Raw genomic sequence first — 25,883 nt, 5'->3', positions numbered from 1 at the left:
TGTATTCTGTGAAAGCAGACTAGTATGACTGTTGATTAATAGTTAAGGTGCTGAACTTTTTATTTCACTTCTAAGAAAGAATTTCTTTGTTATCACCTTCTCTCTTTCTCTTCTGTAAATTATAGTGTCTGTAAGGAGGTTGAATGCAAACTAAGAGCTGTTTTTATATTTGTTTATGTAAGAAATCTATGTAATTGAATTTGGACTAACCACTCTCATATTGATGGTCAGTATTAAGTAAAAGATTACACACCAATTCATGGTAAAGTTGAAAGTACTTTAAAGTTTTTCAGTACCTCTTAGTCTATAGTGGTTACACATTCCAACATATTAAAGATATTACTTTTAATATTATTCACTCCAGTTATAGGAGAAGTGGTGTAGAAACAAAAATATTTCTTAGAAAATCAACCAGAGTCTACTATGAACTCTCCTAAAAAATGAGTAACCCTATCTACCCTATCTTCATCAAACAAGTAAAAACAGCAAGGCTTTTCACAAAGTGTGGTGCTTAAATCTTGCTGACATCTTGGAGGTCAACACAACACATTTAGTGGATTAGTAAGTTTGTGTCATGGAGATATTTTGAAGACCTACTTATTTTTGACAGAGAATGACACAGTTTAAATTAGGGACAGGCTTTTTTATAACAGAAATTAGAAATCTAGTAGGTTACAGTGTGCCTTGTTGGTAAGACGTTGTGATAGTATATCAATTAACACTCATTCTAAAAATTTAAATTTGTGAGGCATGTCAGTTTATAGTCTACCTTGATTAACAACCCCTACATTTAGTTTGTAGACCTTCATCTGTCTGACCTATGGTGGGCACTTGATTCTCTGTTTAACTGTAAATTCACATTTCTACTATTAAAACTAATTCTAATATTAGAACTATTAGCAAAAGTATTAGTACTACTTCTAGTACGGTTTCAGTTTTGTCACTGAAAGACTTGCATAATGATGAAGCACAATATGCAGTCATCAAATTCAGCTTACATATTTACTCCAGAAGTGTTTAAGGACTGGGAGGAGAGCAAAGAGTTAAATGAGTTTTTAATTTCAAATACAATTTTCAGAAGAACACTTGACTTTTTATTTCACACATCATACAGAGGTCAGTGTTTTGCCTTTCATGACTTTTATCAACTTTTTTTTTTTAAAGTAATTATCATTCATTCTATTTTCCATAACAGGATGTTAATAAAAATATGTTGGTGATATTTTTTAATTGTTACATGAATCTGCCAAAACAGAAGCAGCTTCAATGTCTAAAGAAAGAAATCCTTGTCAAATGTCTTGCAATATCAAGCACTACTATGTGGAAAATTATGCCAGTATTTAATACTGTACCCTTTGTTTAATGTTGATGTTTATGTTTATTACATACATACTTATTATATATATATACATATTATATTTACATAAAACGTCTTTTCCATTTCCCATCGTCATTTTTACCATTCCTCCAAACCTGTATTTAACAATAAATATCAAATTGTGGGTGCAAAATATTGCGCCTACAGGCTGAAAATGCCTAAATACATCTTACCTATCCATAGACATCAATAGTGTCTGCAGTCACCTTTGATTCTTCTAAAGAAAATTTATTAATTATAAAACATGACTCATCTCAAAGTAAGGTAAATATCTAAAATGTATTGTAACTCTGTCATAGATATTGATATAAAATCTAGGGTTAAATAAGAGGAATCTCACCTGACCAAATTTGTGGTCTAGTTCTTCCAGACAGAGATTTTTCAAATAAGGACAAGATATCCCAACTGTATGCTCAAAGACGCCAGCCCCATATTTTGCTCCTTGTGCTTGATGCTAGGGGCAGTTTTTCATGCTGGAAAGTGGGGCAAAACTCTACTATCTTCTTCTATAACAATCCAATAATATCTTTGTTCTTCATGACTGAATGTTCTTCTCTGCAACATCTGCAACCTCTAACATTTAAGGCCCTGAGTCATTTTTACACATCTGTGGTTAGAGAGTAGCCCCATGACTGGTTGTTGAGCCTGTCATACAATAAAACACACACCTTGACATCTTGGAGCCACTCTCTCAGTCTAGGATCTCAGAACAGGTTGCCAAGAACAGATGAGCAAAGTGCACAGGCACAGGAGCACTATATTTATACTGCTCTCATCAACACTCAGCTGTACCCTGTAAGTATTTTCTGGAACTCACTGACCTAAGAGCATTTTGTCTTGGAAGGGCTCTTGAGCTTCTTCAGTATAGAAACTAAAAAACAAACAAACCATAAATAGGAAGCCTATTTCAAAACACATGCAAACCACATGTTAATTATTGCTGTTTGAAGTGGCAGTACATAGCTTATGTGCATATCACATCTGCTGAAGAGAATAAGAATTGCTCTTCTGTGTCTCTTCTAGCCTCTCCATGCCCTTATATTCTGTAGTACAATTGAGACAAAATTTATCTTACACCTTACATGCATCTTACTTGGCTCTGTAAGTCTTTGTTTCTAGCCTCAGAATACCAAATAGAGATGTCATGCGTACATACACACTCAGCAACCATTGCTTCCTTAATATTAGATCTGAATGACGAAAGACATTTCAATTTCACAGTAACTTTGAAGTTTTCTACCACAGCATAAAGAAACAAGCCCTTCAGAGTTTATTTTTGTCCAGACGCTCATTAGCAGGATGAATCCTGAGCTTGATTCTGAGAGTGTATGCTGACATTCAGAGCAGGGAAATGCAAGACAGACAGGTTCAAGTCCCTTCAGTGATTGCTTCAGAGAAGAGATCTCAGATCATTCTGAAATTTGGTAAAAAACATTACAAATTGCTCCAGTTATAATTGGATTTTTCTGCTAAAAAGAGTTGTTAAGTTGCAAGGTGTCAACCTATTCTAACAGCTGGCATCCACTAATATTCACAGTTGTACCTTAACAGATCAGACTTACCCATTATTCCTGTCTGATAGACACCGTAGAGAGATAAACCAGTTGTGGCAGCATTCCAGACTGTCCCAATGACAGCATACAAAAGGATGGAACCAAGATTTCCAAAGAACAACCTATTTGGCATAAAATATCCAGCATCCAGAACAATGGGGGGCAGCAGATAGAAGAAAAATACAGTAGGTGTAAGGGTAAAGGAGGCAATGTGGTCTGCTGCCCATACAATGCCACCAAGGATGAGACCAAGAACAATCAGCAGAGCACTCTCCGGAACCACCCGAGTGACTTTGTGGGACAAGTGGAAAACTGCAATGAAAAAGGAAAACAGTGTGTCAGAACTGGAAAGAAGAAACAATTTGCATGAACAACTGTTGCTAGCTGATAATTTTGATTTCACACTAACTTCCTGCTTTTATTGCTATCAGACCCCCAAAGCATGCACATAATTCATGGGATACAGACAGTGTCAGAATCCAGAACCCATCTACCTGGAAAATAAAATAAAAAAGTCGGTTTTCAGATTTTGTCCAGCACAGATTTTTAATACATATTTTAACTTATGTGAAAACAGCGTTCCACAACATTTATTTCCTCTGTTGGATTATCTTCTCCATGAAAGATCTGTTTAGGGAAAGATGATGCTCTTTGCAAGACACTTAAGTGCAAGACTGAAAATAAATGGTAAAGTGTTGGAACTGTATGACTTTATGGTTTATTCCTATACCTAAAAACATACATCTGATATCCCAACATCCACCTTTAAAAATGATCAACATACTGGCAGATTTATTGGGACTGGAAAGAGAAGGAAGCCAAAAGTAGAATTAGTTTAAAGACAACGCTTTTTAAATTTCTGAGGAATATGTAGCCTGCAGCAGGAGCAGAATGGAGCTGATAACATGGAAGATCCCTTTTGGACGTTTACCTCTAGTAAGGATTTCAGTTAATTCAGAGACTTGCTGAAGGAACTGTGATTTAGTGGTAGCTTATTCTGCAACAAGCTATTTTCTTTTGTACAAACAGTGTTATAAAAACTGTATCTTACAGTAGTATGCCAGATCTAGTAATAAAGGAGATGGACAGTATATGGTATTTATTAAAGAAAAATATGTAATATTTTAATATGTAATATTTCATGTAATATTTTATTTTATTCACATGTATGCATGGTAAGATTATTAAACTAGCCAATAATTAGAGGCAGAGAAGAAAATAGAGTGTGAATCTAAAAAGACAAAAAGATGACAAGGTCAAAACAGAAAGAATGTTTAAGGTGTTCAAAATGACAGAAACACAGATAATTCATGTTCTTCATACAGTAACATGTTTTTTATAGGACATTTGTTAGGTATCAGGTAAAAGGAAAAAAAAACGAGGAGAACAGAAAGAAGTCAAGTCTAATAAGAAAGAAGGAACATGAAAAAAGGGGAGATATCAAAGGTACTCGCTAATAAGGAAACACAAGTATATTGATTTTTTTAATTTTTTTTGTTAATTTTCAGCATTTCTGTGAGCTTTTCCTTTAATTTATCTTAAATATTGTTGTGACCCAGATGGTCTGAACCCTGCCACTTTGTGATACTCACCCAATAAATGAGAGTTTACTTATATGGCTTTGTGTCGAAGATGCGTTTTTCAATTTAGAAGGAGAAATCCACCAAAGCCCACTAAGTTTCTCCTGGTTTGAGCATTGGCTTAGAACTGTCTTGAAGCATTTACAATGTTAACGCAAGTTGGCTCAAATTAGTTTGGACAAGAAGCACTCATTAAGCTTTCCAGCGTCTTAAGATATAGCAGAAGAATCTTTCCCATGACTATGCAGAGGTCTTAGACCAGGTTACTTCAGTGAAAGACTGTTGTTTTCCCTCAGAGTCTCCTATCCAAGTATTTGTCCTAGTGAAACATTTGCTAGTTACCTTTCAGTGCTTTTTAAAGTCCCCATTCTTGAACTGTCTGTCTTCATCTTGGCTGCATCTACACAGACAATGTTAGAAGCAATGCCCATCACTGTAGTAGTACCAGAATAAGATAGTTCCTCATACCTGTACAACTTCCATGGACTCATCAGAAAAGAAAACATGAAAGGAAAAACAACAGCAGCCTGCCTACGCCAGCATTCCCACCACTATGAGCATTATTTTTTTAGTTTTCCTATGCGTTCATACACAAGACTTGAAAACTAAGCCATGTTAGAACGGAGGTGGAGAGTGGACTTAAGAAAACAGCAATCACACATGAAAGCAAGCAGTGTTCATTGAAGTTTGCTAATCCATGCCAATTTTCTGAATAATCTGGGTCACATAATCAACAGCTAAATAACACCCCACAGACACAAACACTGTGGTTTGACTTAGTTTTTTTTTTAAAAAAAAAAAAGAAAAAAAAATAATAAATCCAAACTAGCCACTATTCTGTATGTATAAATTGTAACATTTAACTTTTCAAATGTCTTTATTACTGGTTATTCTCAATTCCTTGAATTTCCAGTCAGTGAATTACCAACTAATTTATAGCCTCATGGAGTAGGGATTATATCCTTATCCCTGAAAATGAATGTCGCTAAGCTAGTCTTGCTAAACATAGTCTGTTTTCCTACTCCTACGTTAGCAGATAAAATATAACTACAAGAATTTGAAGTTAAAACCTTGGAATAAAACTATGAAGATAAAAAGAATAAGAATAAAACTATGAAGAACAAGACATTGAGAAAAAGCCAGGCATCGTTCAGCTAAAAATTCATATTCTCTAGAATTCTCACCTTTACTATCAAGAACCAGTTTCTCTCAGTGAGCGCTGAGAAGCTAACTAGATTTTGCTTATAGCACTGTCTCCTCCTAGAAGCTATATGTTCCCATGAATCAGCTACATCTGTTCTCACATCCTTCTGTGCTCTCTTTAACACGAATCAGCTGATGATCTGTACAAGATCTGAGTATTACCAGCACTAAAATCTTTTTCTACTCTGTTAGTTGAGGAATGCAGGCTGTGGAAAAGGAAGTTATTGCATGAAACAGGGTTCTAGTATAGGCAAATATGAAAACAAATAAAAATATAAAATGAAGATAAGTGCCTTCTCTTCTTTACATTTGGCCCAAGCAGATTCTGACCATTAGACCATGCTTATTTTATAGTAAATGTCTAGCTAATTCTGCAGGCACGTAGTGTTCAGTCAGATTAGCAGAATCATAGTGTCTCTAAGCTAGAAACATGTAAAAGAAAAATACCACAATTGATGCAATTCAATGAAATAGCTTAAGACCAGGGTGCAACTAGAATTTAGATCATATTTGCATTGATTTTTCTTTACTGGCTACATGCATAAATTATATTCAATAGACTGCAAAGTTTGTTTTGATTCTACTGTCCTGAAAGAAATCACAAACATCAGGAAGGATAACAGGCACTGCTGCTCAGATAAACTACTCTGTAAGGGACCTAGAGGTGAAATTAAGCCTATTTTCACTGCTGTTAAAACTGAAAAGTACATGAATATCTTTTAATGAGGCAAACAAAAGAGCAAAGAAACAAAGAAAATTTGCATACAGTCCATGGCATAAAAGAAATACCAATCCACAGGACAGTCTTCTGATTTCCCAGAAATTTTTAAATTTATAATTTAGGATTAAACTACATTAGTCAAGGCACAGTATTTAATGAAAAAAAAAATTAAACATATGCCTTTCATTCAGTATGTGCTAAACCTGGTTTGAAAATGGATTGGACTGACTAATGGGTAAACTGTGTTTCAATTCAAGCTAAACATCACTGAAGCAGAAGCTTTCTACAAAGAAACAATTGCATAGTATAAACTTCCTGGGGAAAAAAAAGTAAAATAAAAAATTCCTGACACTTCCTTTGAGATCCATGAAAAGAAAGGGACTGTTTTAAACTTCTAATGAGAAAGACAAAACAAATTAACAGGCTATGATTTGCTGTCTGGATCCAGTTTCTTTTCATAGAATCATAGAATCATTAAGGTTGGAAAAGACCTTCAAATCATCTGTTCCAACCATCACCCTACTACCAATGTCACCATACTTTAAGAAATAAGTTTATTTTTACCACCTGTTAAGAATGCAGTAACTTAGATTAAATCCTGCAGTAGAATTTATGATGACATTCAGTGTACTACCTGTTGCTTTCTAAGGTAGTCTCAGATTGCTTTAGAGGAAGTGATTCAACGGAATAACCTTTTTCTTATTCACCAAATGAAATGACTGGTTTCTAAATTAGAAAGGAGTGATTAAATAAGAAGAATTACAAATATAAGAATAATTAAAAAAAAAAACATACAATTCATGCTTAAGTCACTTAATTTTTGTAGACTCACTAACAAATTTTTTGAAGTAGTTTCTTCTCATATTTCTTTCCAAATTATCTCTAACAGACCTGTTCTTTTCCTGAATACTGTATTTTGTTTATCAAGAGAAACATTTCAGTGACTTGATTCTAGAATTTTTGCCATTGTTTCCAGATGGAATGAATGATTGAAGATAGATTTACCACCTTCTGAAAATATAATGCTGTAAAAATAAAAAGCTGAAACTACCTGTTTAATATACTGTTAAATTTCTGGATTTATATGGCTGCTCCAACACTACCGCAGCTTCATTAGTATAAAGTCAAGGCCTTGAAAACATTGAGAAAAAGATTTCTGATAGTAACAGTGTCCCAGCCAATCACAAAACCTACTGCATGCGAACACTAGACACCATATAATCCAGAAAAGTCAAGAATTTATTTATAATAATACTAGTCATTCTCTGCTTAAATGTTTGTTTGTTTTAATACATCTTCAAATAAAATCCAAGGAATCACAGAAGAACTTAGATTATAAGTAGATGTTAAGCCTATGTTTTCAGCCTCATGCTTTCCAAAGTTCCCATGAAAGTGTAGAAATCAATTTGCAAACATGTCAGCACATTACCACTAATACTGACAGGTGCCTGGTCTACCAGCTATGATTTTGCCAGTGGGTCAAATATACACTGCTATTGTGCTATTAGTCTATTTTTCAGTTTTGACTTTTTATTTTCACTTAGATCAGATTATCATACAAGATCAAGCCACAGGTGACTCTAATTTGAGATCCAAGACTTGATTCTCTGTAATTTGTGAGAACCCCTGCCATTGACCAAAGTAAGAGCAAATTGCTGCAACTTTTTTGTAATTGCTCTTTACATTTACTTTACAGAAATGCAGTCAATAGTATCTCCAAGGCAGTAAATAATAAGGTTCCTGCAAAAGCATCAAATAGAAGCTCCATAAGGTATGAAGAAATCCCACAAAGGAATATTCTGCCTAAAGGGAAATCTGTCTTCTAAACATCTTCCAGCAGTTGGACTCTGCCTAGCAAAAAAAAAAAAAAAAAAATCATTTATTACCTTATCTACCTATTCATATTTTCCTTAGATTTATGAAGTGAGAATTCTATTCAAAAACTGTCTAGCTCTACCCTTCCTGCACCTTTTTCAGTACTGTCTTCTGCAGATACAAGTTACAAAATAAAATAAAATATAAAATAAAATAATGTCAGAAATCTGAAATTTATTCCAATAGCACACATGGAATAATCTGCTTTACTTTGCCTGTGTAATTTCACAAAGTACAACCAAATACCAGTTAGTGAACTGATCAAGACTCTAGAAAGTCCTGGTCCATCCTTACTATGTTTGGACTCCTTGACTAGGGAATGGGCACACTGTCTAAAATATAATCTGGAGCATGTGTTTTCAAGAAGAGACTGTTTTGCCACCCCTAAAAATCATTCATCCCTGGTAACTCTCTTGCTTTTGTAGACTGCACAGAGGATCTAGGAATTTTAATTATGACCACAAGAACTAAAAGAGCTATTTGATCACGTAGCCAGGCCTTCAATACACTACATTTGAAGATCCTTATTTCAGAGATTTTTGCTCCACTTAAGCCTATGCAAAGGCATACCAGCAGCCCTCACCTCATAATTAGAGACTTTACTCTGATTTCTAGCAGAATATTCACAGCAATTTTATATCCATTTGCCTTTGTGACAATTATATCAATTTTATTAAACAGTTTTTTTCCCTGATGTTAAGTTCTTCATTTCTTGTTATATGTATACGGAGATAAACATATTCTCTTCCTTTTGTTTGTCTTTGTCTGTTAAACTAAGCCACTTATTTTTAGTCTCCACTTCAGCTCTCTCTGTCTATTTCAATCTGAGTTCACCTCTGTGGACTCAGAATCATCAGAAATATAGACTGCATTTTGTGTAGTCACCACAGGAGCAGGTTCAACAGCATTAATAATTTGCTATCACAGGTATAGTCAGCTATATCCCGGATTCATTATCACATTGGTGACTCACAGTCATCCTATGTTCGTCACTTCATACACATATGTACCCCTCTCCTCCTCATTCACAACCTCATGTGGAAATCCTTGTCATTAGTCACTGAGTAAAACTGCCTTTGGTATTACTGTATTTTATTCACTTCTCCTTTTCTAAAGATTATATATTTTTTCTAGTTCAGTAATGAGATCTGCATTAGATGATGCCTAAGAAAACATGTCATTAGAAGCGTTCAGCAGGACACTTCACCTCTTTGTGCAGTGGTAATAAAACATAAATAAAACAAAACAAAACAAAACAAAACAAACTCTAGTGACTTCTACAAATAACTTCCTTATAGTTTCATACTTTATCTTGTCCTGGCCTTGGCAGCCAGGAGGGCCAACCTGGGGTGCAACAAACATGGCATTGCTAGACAGTCAAGGGAAGTGATTGTCCTGCTCTACTCTGTACTGCTGTGGGCTCACCTTGAGTACTGCGTGCAGTTTTGGTTGCCACAGTATAAAAAAGATATAAAACTCTTAGAGAGTGTCCAAAGGGGGGGGCTACAAAGGTGGTGAAGGAGAGGAAAACATATAAAGAGCAGCTGAAATCACTTGTTTTTTTTCAGCCTGGAGGACACTGAGGGGAGACCTCATTGCAGTCTACAGCTTCCTCACAAGGCAGAGTGGAGAGGCAGGAGCTGATCTCTTCTCTCTGGTGACCACTGATAGGACCCGAGGAAACAGCTTGAAGCTGCAAAAGGGGAGGATCAGGCTGGATAGCTGGATATCAGGAAAAGGTTCTTCACCGAGAGGGTGGCCAGGCACTAGAACAGGCTCCCCAGGGAGGTGGTCACAGCACCAAGCCTGACGGAGTTCAAGAAGCATTTGGATAACGCTCTCAGACACGTAGTCTGATTTTCTGGGTGGTCCTCTGAAGATCCAGGAGCTGAACTTGATGACCCTTGTGGATCCCTTCCAACTCTGGGTATTCTATGATTCCTTTACTCACCCTGTTACTCATCTATCCATTGTCTTATTACTAGATAAATTTAAGGCCTACATCAAGAAAAAAAAGAAGAGGTCTTTCATTGTGTTCTGAGAGTGGTTCAGTTCAAACAAGGATTCAAAGCATGAAGGAACTGCTTTTTTTGTCTGTCCAGGAAACGTCTAAGCAGACTCCACATAGCTGAAGCTGATCATTATTACTTATAATTGCTTTTTAAATCTTTATCAACAGAGTACATTCAGTATTTTTTTCCTGGTCAGATGACTGATAGCATGTTTTATAGTTTTTCAGGTTCTGTTCTGTGGAGATCTCAACATGGTAGTTTTCATCAATTTTTGAATTGTTTATATACAGGTAGTAGAAAGTACTTAAAGAAAAGAGGTTTTACTAATTTCTTCTAACCATGATTACTTAGACAATACTTAGGTTTTTACCAAATTTAGCCAAAATTGTAAAATTTATTGAAATATTTCAGTGATATTGTATAATATCTGTGTATCAAGTAACAAGTAGTAAAAGCCATTTTTGATAAAGGTCCTTGGATGCTGCCTTAAAATACGCTACATGAACATGAGTATTAATACTTTTCGTACTTGATCCTGGACATATTTTTCCTAAGCAGGACACAAAGTCCTTCATATTTAACTTGTTCAGATAAACTGGTTTGAGTTTGGTTTTATCCAGCTCCTGAAAGTATTATTTGTCACATATGTAATGACTACCATTTTAAAAGTGTATAGCATTGTAATGAGCTCATTAAATAGGAGATTTTAGGTCTCTGTTCTCTGTAGGTGAACAATTACCAAAATACATTAGCAATTAAAAGTGCAACCAACATACAGGTCAAGGTTCCCGAGCTGATAGGTCATAGCATAACAAGATAGCCCCAAGTCAAATTCAAAGAAGTGTGTGAGTAAGCAACTATTACCTCTATAAGCACTTAGAACATAATGAAGTTTAAGCAGTCAGGTACAGATTATCATAATTATGCCAAATAGTTCTCTTTTTTGAAGGAACAGTCCCACTGCAGTGCAACCGTGGTAGCACTTGGCCCTTGTGGAACTGAATGGCACTAAAAGATAAATGGGAACAGTCAAAAATAATATTTCAAAATGAGAGCAAAGTACACATTAGAAAAACCTTGAGGTATAGTACATGATATAAAACAGGACAGGGAAAGTATCATAAAAATGCATTTCCTATGCAAACTTTTTAGAATTAAGTTTTAAAGACAGTCTTCTTGCTCCAGTAAATATTCCTCACAAACTAATCTCATTTAAGGGTTACTATGACTTTTCCGTGTTAAGGATGTTCTCTCTGTATGCAATATTCCATACTGAATACAAACATAAAGAAACACAGCTGAAGAATATTACGTACTAGAGTTACTGTATATACAAAAGAATCAAAAGGGTCAGAATTATCAGTAATCACCTGACTAATAGGGTTGTTTTGACTCAATGGATTGCTTGAGGTCTAATGTTCCAGCTGATTTTACGCTACAAATTTATAAAGTACATTGGGGGTAAGAAAACAAAGTAGAACTTACTTTCTATTAAAGCTATATATTGCAATTCCTCCAGATGTAGAATGACCTTCACTGACAGATAATGAAAGCAATTTTTCTAGCTTAATTTTTTCAAACACCTAACTATATACCAGTAACATGGGAAGAACTGACTGAAATAAATAAATGCCAAGAAATGCTGAGTTAACTCATTTCACTCTATTAATTTTAGAAAAATGTTTCCTTCTGACCTTCACTTTAACATGATAAATGAATTAAAACAAAGGTCTCCACCTGAGAATGTTTCAGCTTTTGCTCATACAGATAAAGAACTGCAAAGAAATGGATTACTAGTAATATACGGAAATGGTTGTTCTGGTGTCAAGATAAATTGCACAAACAATTACCAAAGCCTGAACACACAACAGAAAAAGTTGTCCTTGATTCACTCCTATTGTTCAAGGAAAAGGAGAAAATGAAGAAATAGTTTGATGAATCCCTATTGGACGTTGACACTGAAAATTTCCTTCTAATATAAGGACATGGTACACTTGGACAGGTACACTCTTCGCTGGGTTAAAAAACTGGCTGGATGCCCAGGCCCAGAGAGTGGTGATGAATGGAGTGAAATCCAGATGGCGACCGGTCATGAGTGATGTTCCCCAGGGGTTGGTGTTGGGGCCCATCCTCTTTAATATCTTTATTGATGATTTGGATGAGGGAATTGAGTGCACCCTCAGTAAGTTTGCAGAGAACACCAAACTGGGGGAAGTGTCAATCTGCCGGAGGATAGGAAGGCCCTGGAGAGGGACCAGGACAGGTAGGACTGATGGGCAGAGGCCAATGGGATGGGGTTCAACATGGCTAAGTGCCAGGTCCTGTACTTTGGCCACAACAACCAGTGCTACAGGCTTGTGGCAGAGTGACTGGAAAGATAGTGGTCAATGGTCACCAGAACATGACCCGGCAGTGTGCCCAGGTGGCCAAGAAGACCAACGGCATCCTGGCTTGGATCAGGAATAGTGTAGCCAGCAGGACCAGGGAGCTGATCGTACCCCTGTACTCTGTTCTGGTGAGGCCGCACCTCGAGTCCTGTGTTCAGCTTTGGGCCCCTCACTACAAGAATGACATTGAGGCCCTGGAGCGTGTCAAGAGAAGGCCTACGAAGCTGGTGAAGGGTCTGGAACACAAGTCCTGTGAGGAGCGTCTGAGGGAACTGGGTTTGTTTAGTCTGGAGAAGAGGATGCTCAGGGGAGACCTCATTGCTCTCTACAACTACCTGAAAGGAAGGTGTGGGGAGCTGGGTGTTGGCCTCTTCTCACAAATAACTAGCAATAGGACAAGAGGGAATGGCCTCAAGTTGTGTCGGCGGAGGTTTAGTTTTGAAATTAGGAGACATTTCTTCTCAGAAAGAGTGGTCAGGCATTGGAATGGGTTGCCCCGGGAGGTGGTGGAGTCCCTGTCCCTGGGGGTGTTTAAGGAAAGATTGGATGTGGTGTTTAGGGACATGGTTTAGTGGATGATGTTAGTGGACAGCTGGTTGGACCAGATGATCTTGGAGGTCTTTTCTAAACTTAAAGATTCCATGATTCTATGACTTCCTGTAGTTCCCCAGCACTGCTCCTAATATAGGGACTTACTGTTCTTCTCCAGCACTGCGTCTTGCAGGGCATGGCATGCTGCCTGTTAGGAAAGGCATGAAGGACATAATTAAAGACCAAGGGCTAAGGAGAATAGCTGTGAAGAGTGCTCCAAATCACAGGATAGGTAAGCACCTTTCTTTGAGCCCTGGTAGATTGCCTTTCTTCCTGCCCCTCACATTTCACCATGGCAAGATTATAATTAGTACAACTGGAATAACATGGGATTACAGTAGACGTATTCCTGGTTACATTAGAAAACTAAATATAAATAAGGATACCCACATTTAGCATTGATGACCAGCAAAAATTAAATAAATAAATAAATAATCACATACATCAAGAAGCTTGTCCTTAATACTGAAAATAAACTTGATCTGAGAGAGGTCAAGAAAATATGCCTGGCTAGTTTCCACTGAAAGCAAATATTCTACTGTGGACCCAGCAAGGCTTCAAAGGCCAGTCTTATATTGGAGGAAAAACTCCAACAGCTCAATAAAACAAGAGTTTCATGATTATGACTCAGGTATAATTTCAGAAATTTACATATGTTGTTTACATATGCTGTGAATTTGGTAGATCTCAGCTTTTCTAGAGGAGATTATTTTTTTCCTAATGCTGGAATCAGTTTTAAGAGAAAACACTGCCTATTGACATAAACTGTACTGAATAAAATATCATGTCCTTTAGTCATATTCCTAACCGATAAGCAGTTCCCAAATTATGGTGCTGTTTACCAAGCTTCTTTCAACACCCAGTTAGAGATACTTTGTTTTAGGGACCACAGTGTGAGCACTCTTAATAGTGACTGTTGGCTATTGTACTACATCAGTGGACGACGTGCATAAAACATTTAGCACATGCACATATAGACAAGATTGTACTTCTCTACTTTTCAACACTTCAGGTTCCTCAATTATGTGATAAAGAATGAATGCTACACAAAGTAGTAATGGAAAAATATAGCTATAGAACATTCATCCTTACTTTTGGGTAGGTCTTTCCTGACATAAGAGTTTCATACAAAGGTTGAGTTTCTACCTACAATTCTCAGGTTTACCCTGGAGTGGTTTTAATCTTTCCTTCTAAATCACAATAAGCAGAAGGAAACTTCATACTTCCTCATGCTGTTTTTACATCCTCATACTTTCAAACATCAGCAGCATTATTCAAGTGAACATGCCTTGGAAACTACAATTTTTAATAAGGTGAACTGTGTTGTATTCCTTAGGAAAGACTGAAGCATTAAGATGTTTTATTGAGTGCTCAAAATGAATAGTTTTATCTCAGAGCAAAGAGCTTTAGCTTTTCACTTAATTACCTTTTTCTTCAGTACAAATATTCAAGACATGAAAACAAAATGTACTTCTGTTACTGAAACAGTTAGGAACATAAGGTTGTAAATAAGATTAATGTATTATGTACTAATGAATTGCCACTCCCATTCACTCCATGATGAATGTGACAGCTCTTTTTTTAGATTCCCATGTGAAGTGTAATAACCTCATCTGAGACCAGAGAATGTCTGAAAGTTGACTGAATTAACTTGTGTGGGTGTGGGCGAGGTGAATTACAAGACACCTATCAATGATTGACTTTAATGCCATATCTATCAGACTGTGAAGGAAAAAAAATGGTGTAGTTTCTGGATTTGCTGTGGTTTTTATTTCTAATAAAGCTATTGGAAGAATGAGGAGCATTTTTTTTTCTAAATATTATCCAGAAAAAAAAGTGACAAAATGATCCTTCTGTTTCCAGACACTTTTACCTCATCACAGCAATGTTAGTTTCCAAAATTGCAGGGCATGAGTTTCAGGCTGTGTTATGGATGCTAGACAACCACCCAAACAACTGACCTGAGTGAGCTGCCACCGTCCTTGTTTTATGTCTTTCAGTCTTGTCTTGAATGGTAAGAGTTTGCTACATGAGAGGTTGTAGAACACAGAAGTAGAATAAAATTATACATTAAAATAGAGAAACACTTTACATTTTCTGCAACTGTGGAAAAAATTATGCTGCACCATAATTAAAAAAAACCTGTTAGATATAATCATGCACAGGTGAGCAACAATACACCAACTGGCAGATATACAATCCCACTTTAAAAGGCCCAGGTAAAATTAAGTTCTGTAAGATTGTTGGAAACAGATAGAAAGGTGGCTCTCTGACTTGAAGGAATACTTAGCATAGCACTGAAAAGAACAGAGTGATGCTGCCTATTCATTTAACCTATGAAATGTCTTGTTGGGAAAAAATAAGCCTTGCTATGCGTGTTCATTTTACACTTCGAAAATGTAGTATCCTCTAAGATACACTGCAATCCACAGGCAAACATGTAGAGACACTTGATAAGTCCCCCCAAAGACAGGTTGTCCAAAAGAAGAAGCTGTCCTCTTACAGCCCTATAGAGCAACGTCTAAAATAATAACATATTGCCAATTCCTGGTAAGAGACTATGACTAATAGACATATTTATAGAAATATCAGACAGTATGACAACATCCTTTCAATGAATGAAAAACATTAACAGAAAACCTTCTGGACTACAGCCAAATACTTATCTTCTTTATGATAACAAAAGAACATAAATTAAAAATTAAGAAATTAATTAACACACTAATTTGTTAGACATTGAATATAAAGTTTTGCGTATTTTCTACTCTTTTTCATGTTCCTTCAGAAAATCACAGAATGGCTGAACTTGGAAGGATCTCTGGAGGTTATCTGGTTCAACCCCTCTGCTCAAGCAAGGCCACCTGGATCTGCTTCCCCAGGACCATGTCCAGATGGCTTTTGAATAGCTCCAAGGACAGAGATTCACAACCTCTCCGGGAACCTCTGCCAGTACTCAGTCTTTCAGTGCACAGTAAAGAAGTGCTTCCTCATGTTTAGACAGAACCTCTTGTTTTTCAGTCTGTGCCCATTATTTCTAGTACTGTCACTGGACACCACTGTAAAGAGCCTGGCTCTGTCCTCATTTCACCCTCTCTTCAGATATTTATATACGATGACAAGATGCCCCCTGAGCCTTCTCTTCTCTAGGCTAAAAAGTCCTAGCTCTCTCCACCTTTCCTTATAGGAGAGATGATCCAGTTCCTTGATCATCTTTGTGGTCCCACTCTGTGCTGGACTCTCTCCAGTAACTCCACGTCTCTTTCTTACTGGGGAGCCAAGAACACAGTACTGGTGGGGTGTCTTCACTAGTGCTGAGTAGAGGGGAAGTATCACCTCCTTTGACCTGCAGGCAGCACTTTGCCTCCTTTGTGGCAAGTGCACATTGCTGACTCCTGTTCAACTTGGTGTCCAAGTCCTTTTCTGCCAAGCCGTTTTCCAGCTGGGTGTCTCCCAGCTCGTACTGGTGCCTGTGGTTGTTTGAAATTCTTAATGTTGAACTCCATGAGACTCCTGTCAGCCTATTATCTCCAGCCTCCTGACTTGCCTCTGAATAGCAGCCCAACTCTCCCCCCTCAAAATCTAATTACGTAATTTTTATGCAACATACATAATAGCACTCTCATCTGTAGCTTCCATTCTGCCCCTTCTCCCACAGTGTTCTATTAGTGAATGCAGAATAACTACTTCTATTTTCAGGTATTGGAAGGAGAAAACCCACAGACTCATCTATTTAAAAACCCTGCTTTTTCATAGACCTTTCAGAATATCTTCAGATTTCTTCTTCCGCAAACAAATATTAAATATTCGTATCTTAATTAAAAGTGTTTCCACCTGAGGTCTTGCATTCCATCTTGGCTCTTTCTTGTCAGCCTGTAATTTCAGTATTTATGACTTTACAGTGCTTTACATAGCAGCCAGCTGGGTATCAAGTCACTCCTTTCATGGGGGTGAACACTTTGTAAGCTGTTTTACAAAAGGAATCAAATTATTACAAAACAGCCAACCAACCATGCTCTGCAGTTTACAAAGACTTTTAAAAGACAGTAATTCTAAATGGGTGCTAATTCTTAACTAGGTAAATAATAATTAGAGCCCTTAGTTCTTTGGGACAGTAATTTAACTGAACTACTAGAGAAAGATGAGCAAAACCACAATCTGCTGAAAAAACAAAAAGAAATAGTCTTCAAGAGTTTGGACGCAGCACTTCACCTTGCAATAGAAAGAAGATACAGAATAACTCAGTTATCAATTACCCCATTACTTCAGAGTAATCAAAACTCAGTAATTAAAATAGGGGGAAAAGAAGTGTTGTGTCTCAGTTCTGGTGATGAAACTCACTGACTTCTGATAGTCTTCTCGTGATATGACTCAAAACTGGAAATACCACTTTCTTATTGCCGGGTCCAAGTAGTAAATAAATCATAAATTACAATAAACGAGGATTTCCAATATCAGCTTCCCTACTAAGCATCTCCAACACACTAAACTCCACAAAAACAAAGGGGACATCACAAAGCCTTTCACATGAACAATTTTTGTATATCTAAAAGGGCTTGCTACTTGCAATTATTACTTGCAGGCCTATGGTCTGCTGCATTACCACATGAGAGATTTACAATCACTTTGGGGTTTGGTAGATCACCCTTAGTAATAAGTGGCTAAAGCTCTGAAGACAGTAAATCAATGGTTTCAACAAACTTAAAACTACAGTATTAAAAGGATTCCATTGTTCTACAGAGAATGCAAAGCACTTTGCACACAGATGCTTGAAAGTAATTGATGGCAGAGGTCTTTTCTTAGGTATGCATGCCTGAACTGTATTCAGTCCAGGGTCATTCTCAAAATGACAGTTTTCTTATGTAACTCATACAAGTTGCCACTGTACATTTGCTATTCATCAGGAGATGTAATCTGAATCTTGTCGAATTATACTGTCCTGTTATCTTCTTCCTTACTCTAAATAATTAAGACATGAGACGCACAACACTTAGAGGGAGAGAGAGGGAAGGAGGGGGGAGGAGGAAGAGGGATGTGTGTTTCAGAGAGGCAAAAAGGACAGGAAAAGAATGAATAAGGTACAAGTGTAAAATGGAAAAAACTGTGGAAATGGGCATCCATTTACAAATCATGGCTTACACAACTGTTCTTAGAACTAGAAATGCTAAGCTATTATTCTATGATGGAAATGTTCTTTTCAGCCACCTAAAATGGTGTGTAAAAAAGGTAATTCCTTAGAAGGAATTTTACACTACTTAATTTTTAGCTCACATGCATTCTAAACAGAATGTTGCAAGAGGAAGTAGAGCATCTTACTTAATTGAAGGCATCCCAGTTATTTGACACTGTTGCCAGCACAAATTTATAACATTTTTATCTAATTGCTTTGCCACTTTAAGATAGCTAATGAAAGGGTATATCAAGGAAGAAAATGTATGTGCTTCCTTTAAAAGTATGACAACCTTTTCCAACTTCTACTGAGATCACAATAAAGCAATACATACATTAAAAGTTATATTTTTCCTTGCTATCTTTTTCTGGATACGGGGGAAGGTAGCCTTACTTCCTCATTCCTGTTCAAAGTCATCCACTCTCCCACCATTTCTCACACTTGCTTATCTGATCCACATTGAGCAAGTTCAGGGGCCTAAACAGACGTAAATACTAGCTCCAAAATAGAAATTATGAGTGGGGTGTTGGAGGGTGCCATAGAAGGTCACAAGCAAACCAGAAGGTTCCTAGAGTGCTTTTTCTGGATATGGGGGAAAGCAGCCAAGATCAGTCTTCCTAGTCAGAATGCAAAGTCCCTTCTCGTATTATCACTTGCTTACAAAACAGCTTTTAAAAAGCACTGCAAACATGACAAGGCCAGTAATCTATGCTTTGCAGAGTTCTGCAATATCCTCACCATTTGAGTCTCTCACTCTGTTTTCAGCTAAATACTTACAACAAAGTTCTGTTAAGCAAACTTCAACATTTCTTCCTTAAAATGGTATTTACAAGAGACGAGCACACAGAATTGCCAATGGAGGACCTATTCTCATATTTTTGATTTAATTAAAAGAATACCATAAATCACTTTATCTAAGTAACTGAGCTTTTCCCTACCACTAAACAGCCAGGAGGAGAAATTCAGAGTCAAATGGGCTTTTGTTTTGACAATTTGCTTTAGAGGTAAGAATATTGATTTCTTTAAAAAAATGTTGCCCCGGGAGTTTTAATTAGGTGGGTTGTTAGACCTGCATTTCAGTTTCTTCCCTAGCCCATCCCAACATGCTTAAAATTCTCCACGGGAATGTTGGTATTATCAAAATACTTCTTTCTCAGGTAAGTGTGAGACATACAAAGGGACCAGGACATGCAGAAACTGGAGCATTTTTGCTTATCTGATCCACATTGACCAAGTTCAGGGGGCTAAATGGGCAGAAAAACTAACTCCAAAATAGAAAGGATGGGTAGGGGGTTGGAGGGTGCCACAGCAGGACATAAGCAAACCAGGAGTTTCCTACCATACTTTGATGATAGCTTCCTCTCCAAGTGATACAGAAGCCAATGAGAAGTGCTTTGCTGGACTAAATGACCAACTCACCAACAAGCAACTTTTGGGGAATTTCAAGGTCAAATGCTGCCTTGGCTGCAGTGACCATGAAATTGTGAAGTTCAGGATCCCAAGGGGAGGGGCCCTGATGGAATTCACCCAAGAATGCTGAGGGAGCTGGCAGATGCCATAGTGAGACCACTTTATCTCTCAGATGGGTACTGCTAGTTGTGCAAACATGGGACAGAGTGATGAAGAAAAATTAAGACAGCATTTTAACAGTAGCAATTAGCTTAAGCTGACCAAAATGGCCAGAGATAATTACAGTGATGAAACTTCCTTTGTGTAGACCTGTCCTGATTAGACCAGTGAGGTCAACAGTCTAGGTGGCAGAGGTGAAGGCAGTAAATGTTGTTATTCAGTTTTATGAATTGTTATTCAGTTTTATATGTTTTGTTTTTTTAATTATTATTATTCTGGGATAAACAATTAACTGTCCTTTGGAAAAATGTTATAGTAGTCCAAAGGATATAAACCACAAGTCTTATAAGTTACCCAACTTAACCACCAATGAAAATATAAATACACATTCTCTCTGCCTCCTAGCATTTTGAAAATACTATCATTAGTAGCATGTGGTAGCTATCCCCAGCTAAAAATATATCTCCTTTTTTTTTTTTTTTTTTCCAAATAACCATGGATTAAGATATATTCTTTGAAAAAATAACGCTTCTCTACAGTACTCTGAGTTGAAACTATTTCTTGTCTTCCCCTTTTTTTAGCTCTTGAGCTTACTATTCTTTTCCTTCTGCCTGTATCCAGAGTTGTTTTCTGATTTCCCACATACTTCTGGCTTTTTCTGCAGCAGGTTTTCCTCCCACTGTTCATTATCTTCTACATTTCTGTTTATTAAATGGTTATTTTCAATTAATTTTCAAGTAATCTACTGAAGATCTACTAAAGATATAAAGAAGTAGGAGAGTACATGAAGAAGTGAACTAAGAAAACATGTGCAAGGCTGGTCAGTATGTATGTGTCTTTAATCTTAAATTAGAACTATACTGAAAAGTATGTTGAATAAAAGAATCTTACATTCCTTAGCATCATAGTTACAGTAGGAAAAGACCTAGTCTATAATATAAACACATACATGTACCTATGCGTGTATGGTTTTCTTTCATTAGTATTGCTAGTTCCATTTGGAGAACTGAGGTACAAGTATGTGGACACCTAGAGGAAGAAGTTCACTAGGAGGGTTCTCAGATGAACCTCATGTACCTTCTTCATGAAGATAAGATATTTTTCAGACTTAGCTTTACAGATTTGAGTTGTTTATTGGCCTTATCCCATAAGGATACTCATTTGTAGTGATAAGAAAGCCTATCAAAAGAGGAAATAAAGATAATTAGGTGGAACACTGTGTACCTTAGAATAAAGAGTTGGAACATTTCAAATGAAGATGGTCAAATCAAATCAATTATAATATGCAAAACAGTACACTGAGATATATCAGAAGTTTTGTACTAGTAACACAAAAATAAATTGATTTCCTATAGTGCATGAAAGCCAACAGTATGAAGACTGTTCTTCGAGTTTTAATTGTGGCAATACTTAAGATTCATTCTTCACATGAAAATTCTAAAAAGGGAAACAAAAATACATCTTCTTTCACACCAAACCCAGAACACTCAGGACTTTTTTGTATATTCGATATGCTTATGAAGATTTCACATAAAATAGTTTCTGATGCAGAACACTTTGACAGCACTAAATTTACTTTCTGATGTACACCACAGGAATAACAAGTCCCAAAAGAGCCAAAAGTATTTATTATTAAATAAGTCCTCCATCAAGCCTCATAGCATAATAAAGTGAACCATTCCTTTTAGGGAAAATGAAACAAAAGAAACAGAAATTTTGAGATTATTCTAATGCAAACGAAGGCAAAGTATTCTCATATTCCTTTCACCCCCAGCCTGCAATTCCCAGAAGACCTTTTGCTAACCCAATTTCCAGTCAGCACTCCACAAGTAATTAATCTCTCCCGTCCTCTGTAGCCATGGAGATGTGAGCTTTCATGTATAAGAACTACTCCCCCTACTGAAATATCCAGAACAAAAACAACATTTTAACTCCACTACGTTTGCCCTCCTTCAGGTAGTAAATCAAGAGACACAGGGGCAGACATTCTATATTTTCCTCCCCATTTCTTTTCTATCTGCTTTTTAAATTTATAGATCTTCTTGGTCCTGCATAACATTATTGACCTTCAAAATCTTCTGATAGATTTCTGGACTACTTTCTAGAATCCTTGACACACCCAGGCAGGTAAAAGGCCGACAGATTTTGATTTCCCTTTCTCACTGACTTATATGAACAACTTTATACTTTCTGCATCAATCAATTGTTGAGCAGTGAGTGTACATTTCTGATCATCTGTATCTTATTTGTGACTGGGGGGGAAATCAGGGTCATTCATAGGCCCTCAGTGGAATACAGTAGTTGTCTACTGCTTCTTCAAAGACAATGTACAAGGCTGTACGGAATTGTAATTACATATGTGAAGAAAAAAGAGTATGAGGCTTGAGAGCTTGGGGAGGGAAAATGATGGAATTGACAGACACTACTTACTAGTAAATAACATGCTCTGTGTAACTATGAAATAAGTGCAAATAATTTAAAAATAGAACCAGCAACATTCAGCTCCTGAACTCCAAGAACACTTAGTGCTTTATCAAGCACTTACAGGTATACTGAGGATATCAAGGTACAATGGCTCATCTTAATCCAGGCTAATCATAATCCAGGCCATTGCAATTTAAATATAGAACAATCTAACAGTCCTGTTAGCTGCATTGTGTTTCTGCCACAGAACTGATACAGCTGTGCAGGACTCATGTTATTCTGTATAACTTTGGTACATATAGAAAGCAGCAAAGCCTTAATGACACAGAGAGCAAATGTTAATTTAGAAAAGTATCTCAAAAAGAAGGTTCAAACAAACAACCTGTGTATTAGTTTAATTAGCACAAATTTACAGTGACTCAACAATGTCACTATTTTTTCCTGTATCTGGTTCCCCCAGTTTTCTACTTGATATAACCAATCAGTAAGAGCCAATTAAATCAAAACTGTATTTTTATGTAATCTAGATAATGTAGCAATCATCTGTAATATTTGATAGGTGTAATTCAACAGTGATTCAAATGACGATATTTAGCTTATGTGTGTATAGGTAAGCAGCAGAAACCTAAGATGCAGGTATCCATGAAAAATGCTTAACAATAGAGCCTCTACATAACTTTCCCCTCATTTTTAAAAAAAGTTTCATTTGGGTTTATTTGGATGTGGACACAGCATTTTCCATCCAAGCCTGACTGCATTTAGCTTATGCTCTACAGTATACCCGACCTGTTTATATCTTTCATTCTGTGTCATTTGCAAAATCCATGGTATATAATTCTGGTATCTCAAATTAGTATTAACAATATAAGTACTGTATATTAGCATGATTTTCAGCTGATCTTGCCTTCTGAGTTGAGAATTATTTTAGGGATGATTTATTGAAACTTGAAAATGACAGTGGAAGTATCAGCCAAACTGACAGTGGTCTAGTTTTAGATCCAAAAGATAAATGGCCTTTGGCCAGTGATTGAACCCAACGGAATGACATGAAACTGCATCAGGTGATATACAGACTGGATATTAGAAAAAGGTTCTTCACTGAGACTGTGGATGAGCACTGGAACAGGCTCCCCAGGGAAGTGGTCCCAGCACTGAGCCTGACTGAGTTCAAGAAGCATTTGGGCAACACTCTCAGACATATAGTTTAATTTTTAGGTAATCATGTGTGGAACCAGGAGTTGAAGTCAATGATCCTTGTGGGTCTCTTCCAACTCCAGATACTCTGTGATTATATGACTGAAGATAACAGCATCATGTAAATAAAATACTTTCCAATTAGCCACTTTTCTGTTTCAGCAAACAGCACTATTAATATAAGATTGCTTTTGGAGCTCTTACAGTGTTCAGAACACAAGAGTTACACAATTCATACAAATTTACTCACACTACAGTTTAATTAGACTACATCCTTGCTTTTCAATTATTCTGTTTTCTTGAAGAAAATTCTGTGTACTCTAAGGTTTATATTGCAACAGATGACCTGATAATAGCTGATAATAAACTTCCTTATTCTCTTTCACTAATTCAACAATGCTCCGCGAAACAGAGAAAGTTAAGTCCATACGTGGGATTTACAGTGTTTGTTTGTGGTGACAATAGCTAATACAACTACCAATTAAAATTAGGAGGACAGCATATTGTCAACTGGAATAGGCATTGTATAAGTAGTTAGGCTCGATTCTTGTTTCATGTCTGTAAAAAGTTTTTGCCGAGAGCAACTGTAATGCAAGGTTTCAAAGCACGCAAGGATTTGTAAGGAGTCAGATACAGAAGCCAGAGTCCTAGGCGTTGAAAATGAACTACTTAACCGACTGGGAAAGGTGAAAATTACACTGCTAAGCACTATGTTGGGCAGCATTATGAAATCAGAACAGAGTACAGTAAACCCCCTGCAAAGGGGTGAGTGGACTTAGGATAAACTTTCTTCATTTACGGTGGTGGTAGATGGCAAAAAGGGGAAGGGGGAGGACATATGCACTAATTAATAGATAACGTGGGACTCACCAATTTTGGCCAAGCTGGCCACAAGGATCCAGAGAATAATGATATAAGGGTCCTTGACGTGCTCCCATTCGAAAGAGACGATCTGATAGCCTTCAGTCCGGTTGTGTTGTGTAGGGCTTCCTGAGCTTCTCTGTCCTAGCGCCGCTGGGAGAGCCATGAGCCCAAGGAGCAACCCCACACTAGATACCTGTCTCATCTCCAAGTCACACAACAAAATCCCGTTTCCTCTTCCCGGAGAAATCCCGCCTCTTCGGAGGTCCTTGTGGGCGAGGTCCTTGTGGGCGAGTTCCTTGTCCCCCCCCAAAGAAGCTGTCGCAGGGACTGCGGAGCGGGGGACACCGGTGCGTTGAGCCCGCAGCGGAGCGGCTCCTCCCCGGCCACCGGCCGCACCGGCCGGCTCGGGTCCTGCTCAGCGAGGAGCGGCCAAGGAGGGGTCAGGGGCTCCGTGCATAGGCAGATGCTTCGAGCTGGGGTCCCGCTGCTTGCCCCGAGCTGCCTATATCAAACTGCTCCCGAAATGTCGGAGGCGGAGCTTTCCTGACAGTGGGCAGGTAGCGATGATACTCCCGACCGAGCACCACTAGGGACCGGCTGGGGAGCTCCGCTCCGCCGGGACGGTGACAGCAGGCTGTGGGTTGTGCCAGCCGTCCCGGCTCGGCTCTGAGTACACGGGGCTTGGAAGGAAGTGACCTTGAGTTTCTGGTGCTAGGGGCCAAGGCTGGGACGCTCCCGCAGGCACGTCCAAGGCGGAGCCCGGGATGCGTGCTCAGCTCGGGTATGGATAAGCAGGAGACAGATCCACGAGTCTCCGCGCGGGTGACTGCGATGCGCAGCGAAACGAGGCAACCTCTCCGCCAGACCCACTGCCCCAGCCGATTGCCACAAAGGGAATGCACGTTTTCCCAAATTGTGTTAGGATCTGGCTCGCTGAGCTCTGACAGTACAGCAGATTTCTCAGACTAGCTTTCACCTCTGTCCACCAGAAAGCCCCTCTCCCAACGGTGATCGGGGAAATTACAGGGTTTGGGGTTTTCATTTAGATCTGCTTGCACCTCTTCGTTAAAATGTGGTAGCTTACGAATGTTCTGTGGCTTCCTGTTCTTTTTTATGATTACAACATAAAATCTTTTAGAAGGTTGTCACCTTCCCCCCAACCCTTCCTTCTCGCTGATAAACATTCACCTGATATCCTGGATGGTGCATACTATATGCTGTAGGCAGGTGGAGCCAGGATAATCATCACTCTGAGGTAAAAAGGCAGTAAAGCTGCAGCTTTACCCTCTTTACCCTAAAGCAGCAGCAGCTCTACCCTCTGCTATGTGCTCTGAAGCAACCCAACTGCCATGTGCAGTCCACCAC

The 25,883-nt window shown here is 37.9% G+C and overlaps 1 protein-coding gene across 3 annotated transcripts in view; it reads right to left on the bottom strand.

Moving 5' to 3' along the window:
• SLC9A3 (solute carrier family 9 member A3) overlaps positions 1 to 25,383 on the bottom strand; it is a 52,318-nt gene extending 26,935 nt beyond the window's left edge. Inside the window, exons 1-2 of one of the 3 annotated variants that reach the window (XM_048075838.2) lie at positions 24,525 to 25,383; positions 2,941 to 3,243 (exon numbers count right to left, since the gene is read on the bottom strand). In XM_048075838.2, coding sequence (XP_047931795.1) covers positions 2,941 to 3,243; positions 24,525 to 24,720 — 499 coding nt within the window. In that variant the 5' untranslated portion in view covers positions 24,721 to 25,383. The remainder of the gene's footprint in view (positions 1 to 2,940; positions 3,244 to 24,524) is intronic. The other 2 variants (XM_048075839.2, XM_066992027.1) reach the window with 2 other exon arrangements.
• Between the last annotated feature and the right edge of the window lie 500 nt (positions 25,384 to 25,883).

Source organism: Anser cygnoides, chromosome 2, assembly GCF_040182565.1.
Source record: "Anser cygnoides isolate HZ-2024a breed goose chromosome 2, Taihu_goose_T2T_genome, whole genome shotgun sequence".
NCBI classification, from domain to species: domain Eukaryota; kingdom Metazoa; phylum Chordata; class Aves; order Anseriformes; family Anatidae; genus Anser; species Anser cygnoides.
Note: the sequence above shows the minus strand (reverse complement) of the source record. Positions and strands in the feature narration are given on the sequence as shown.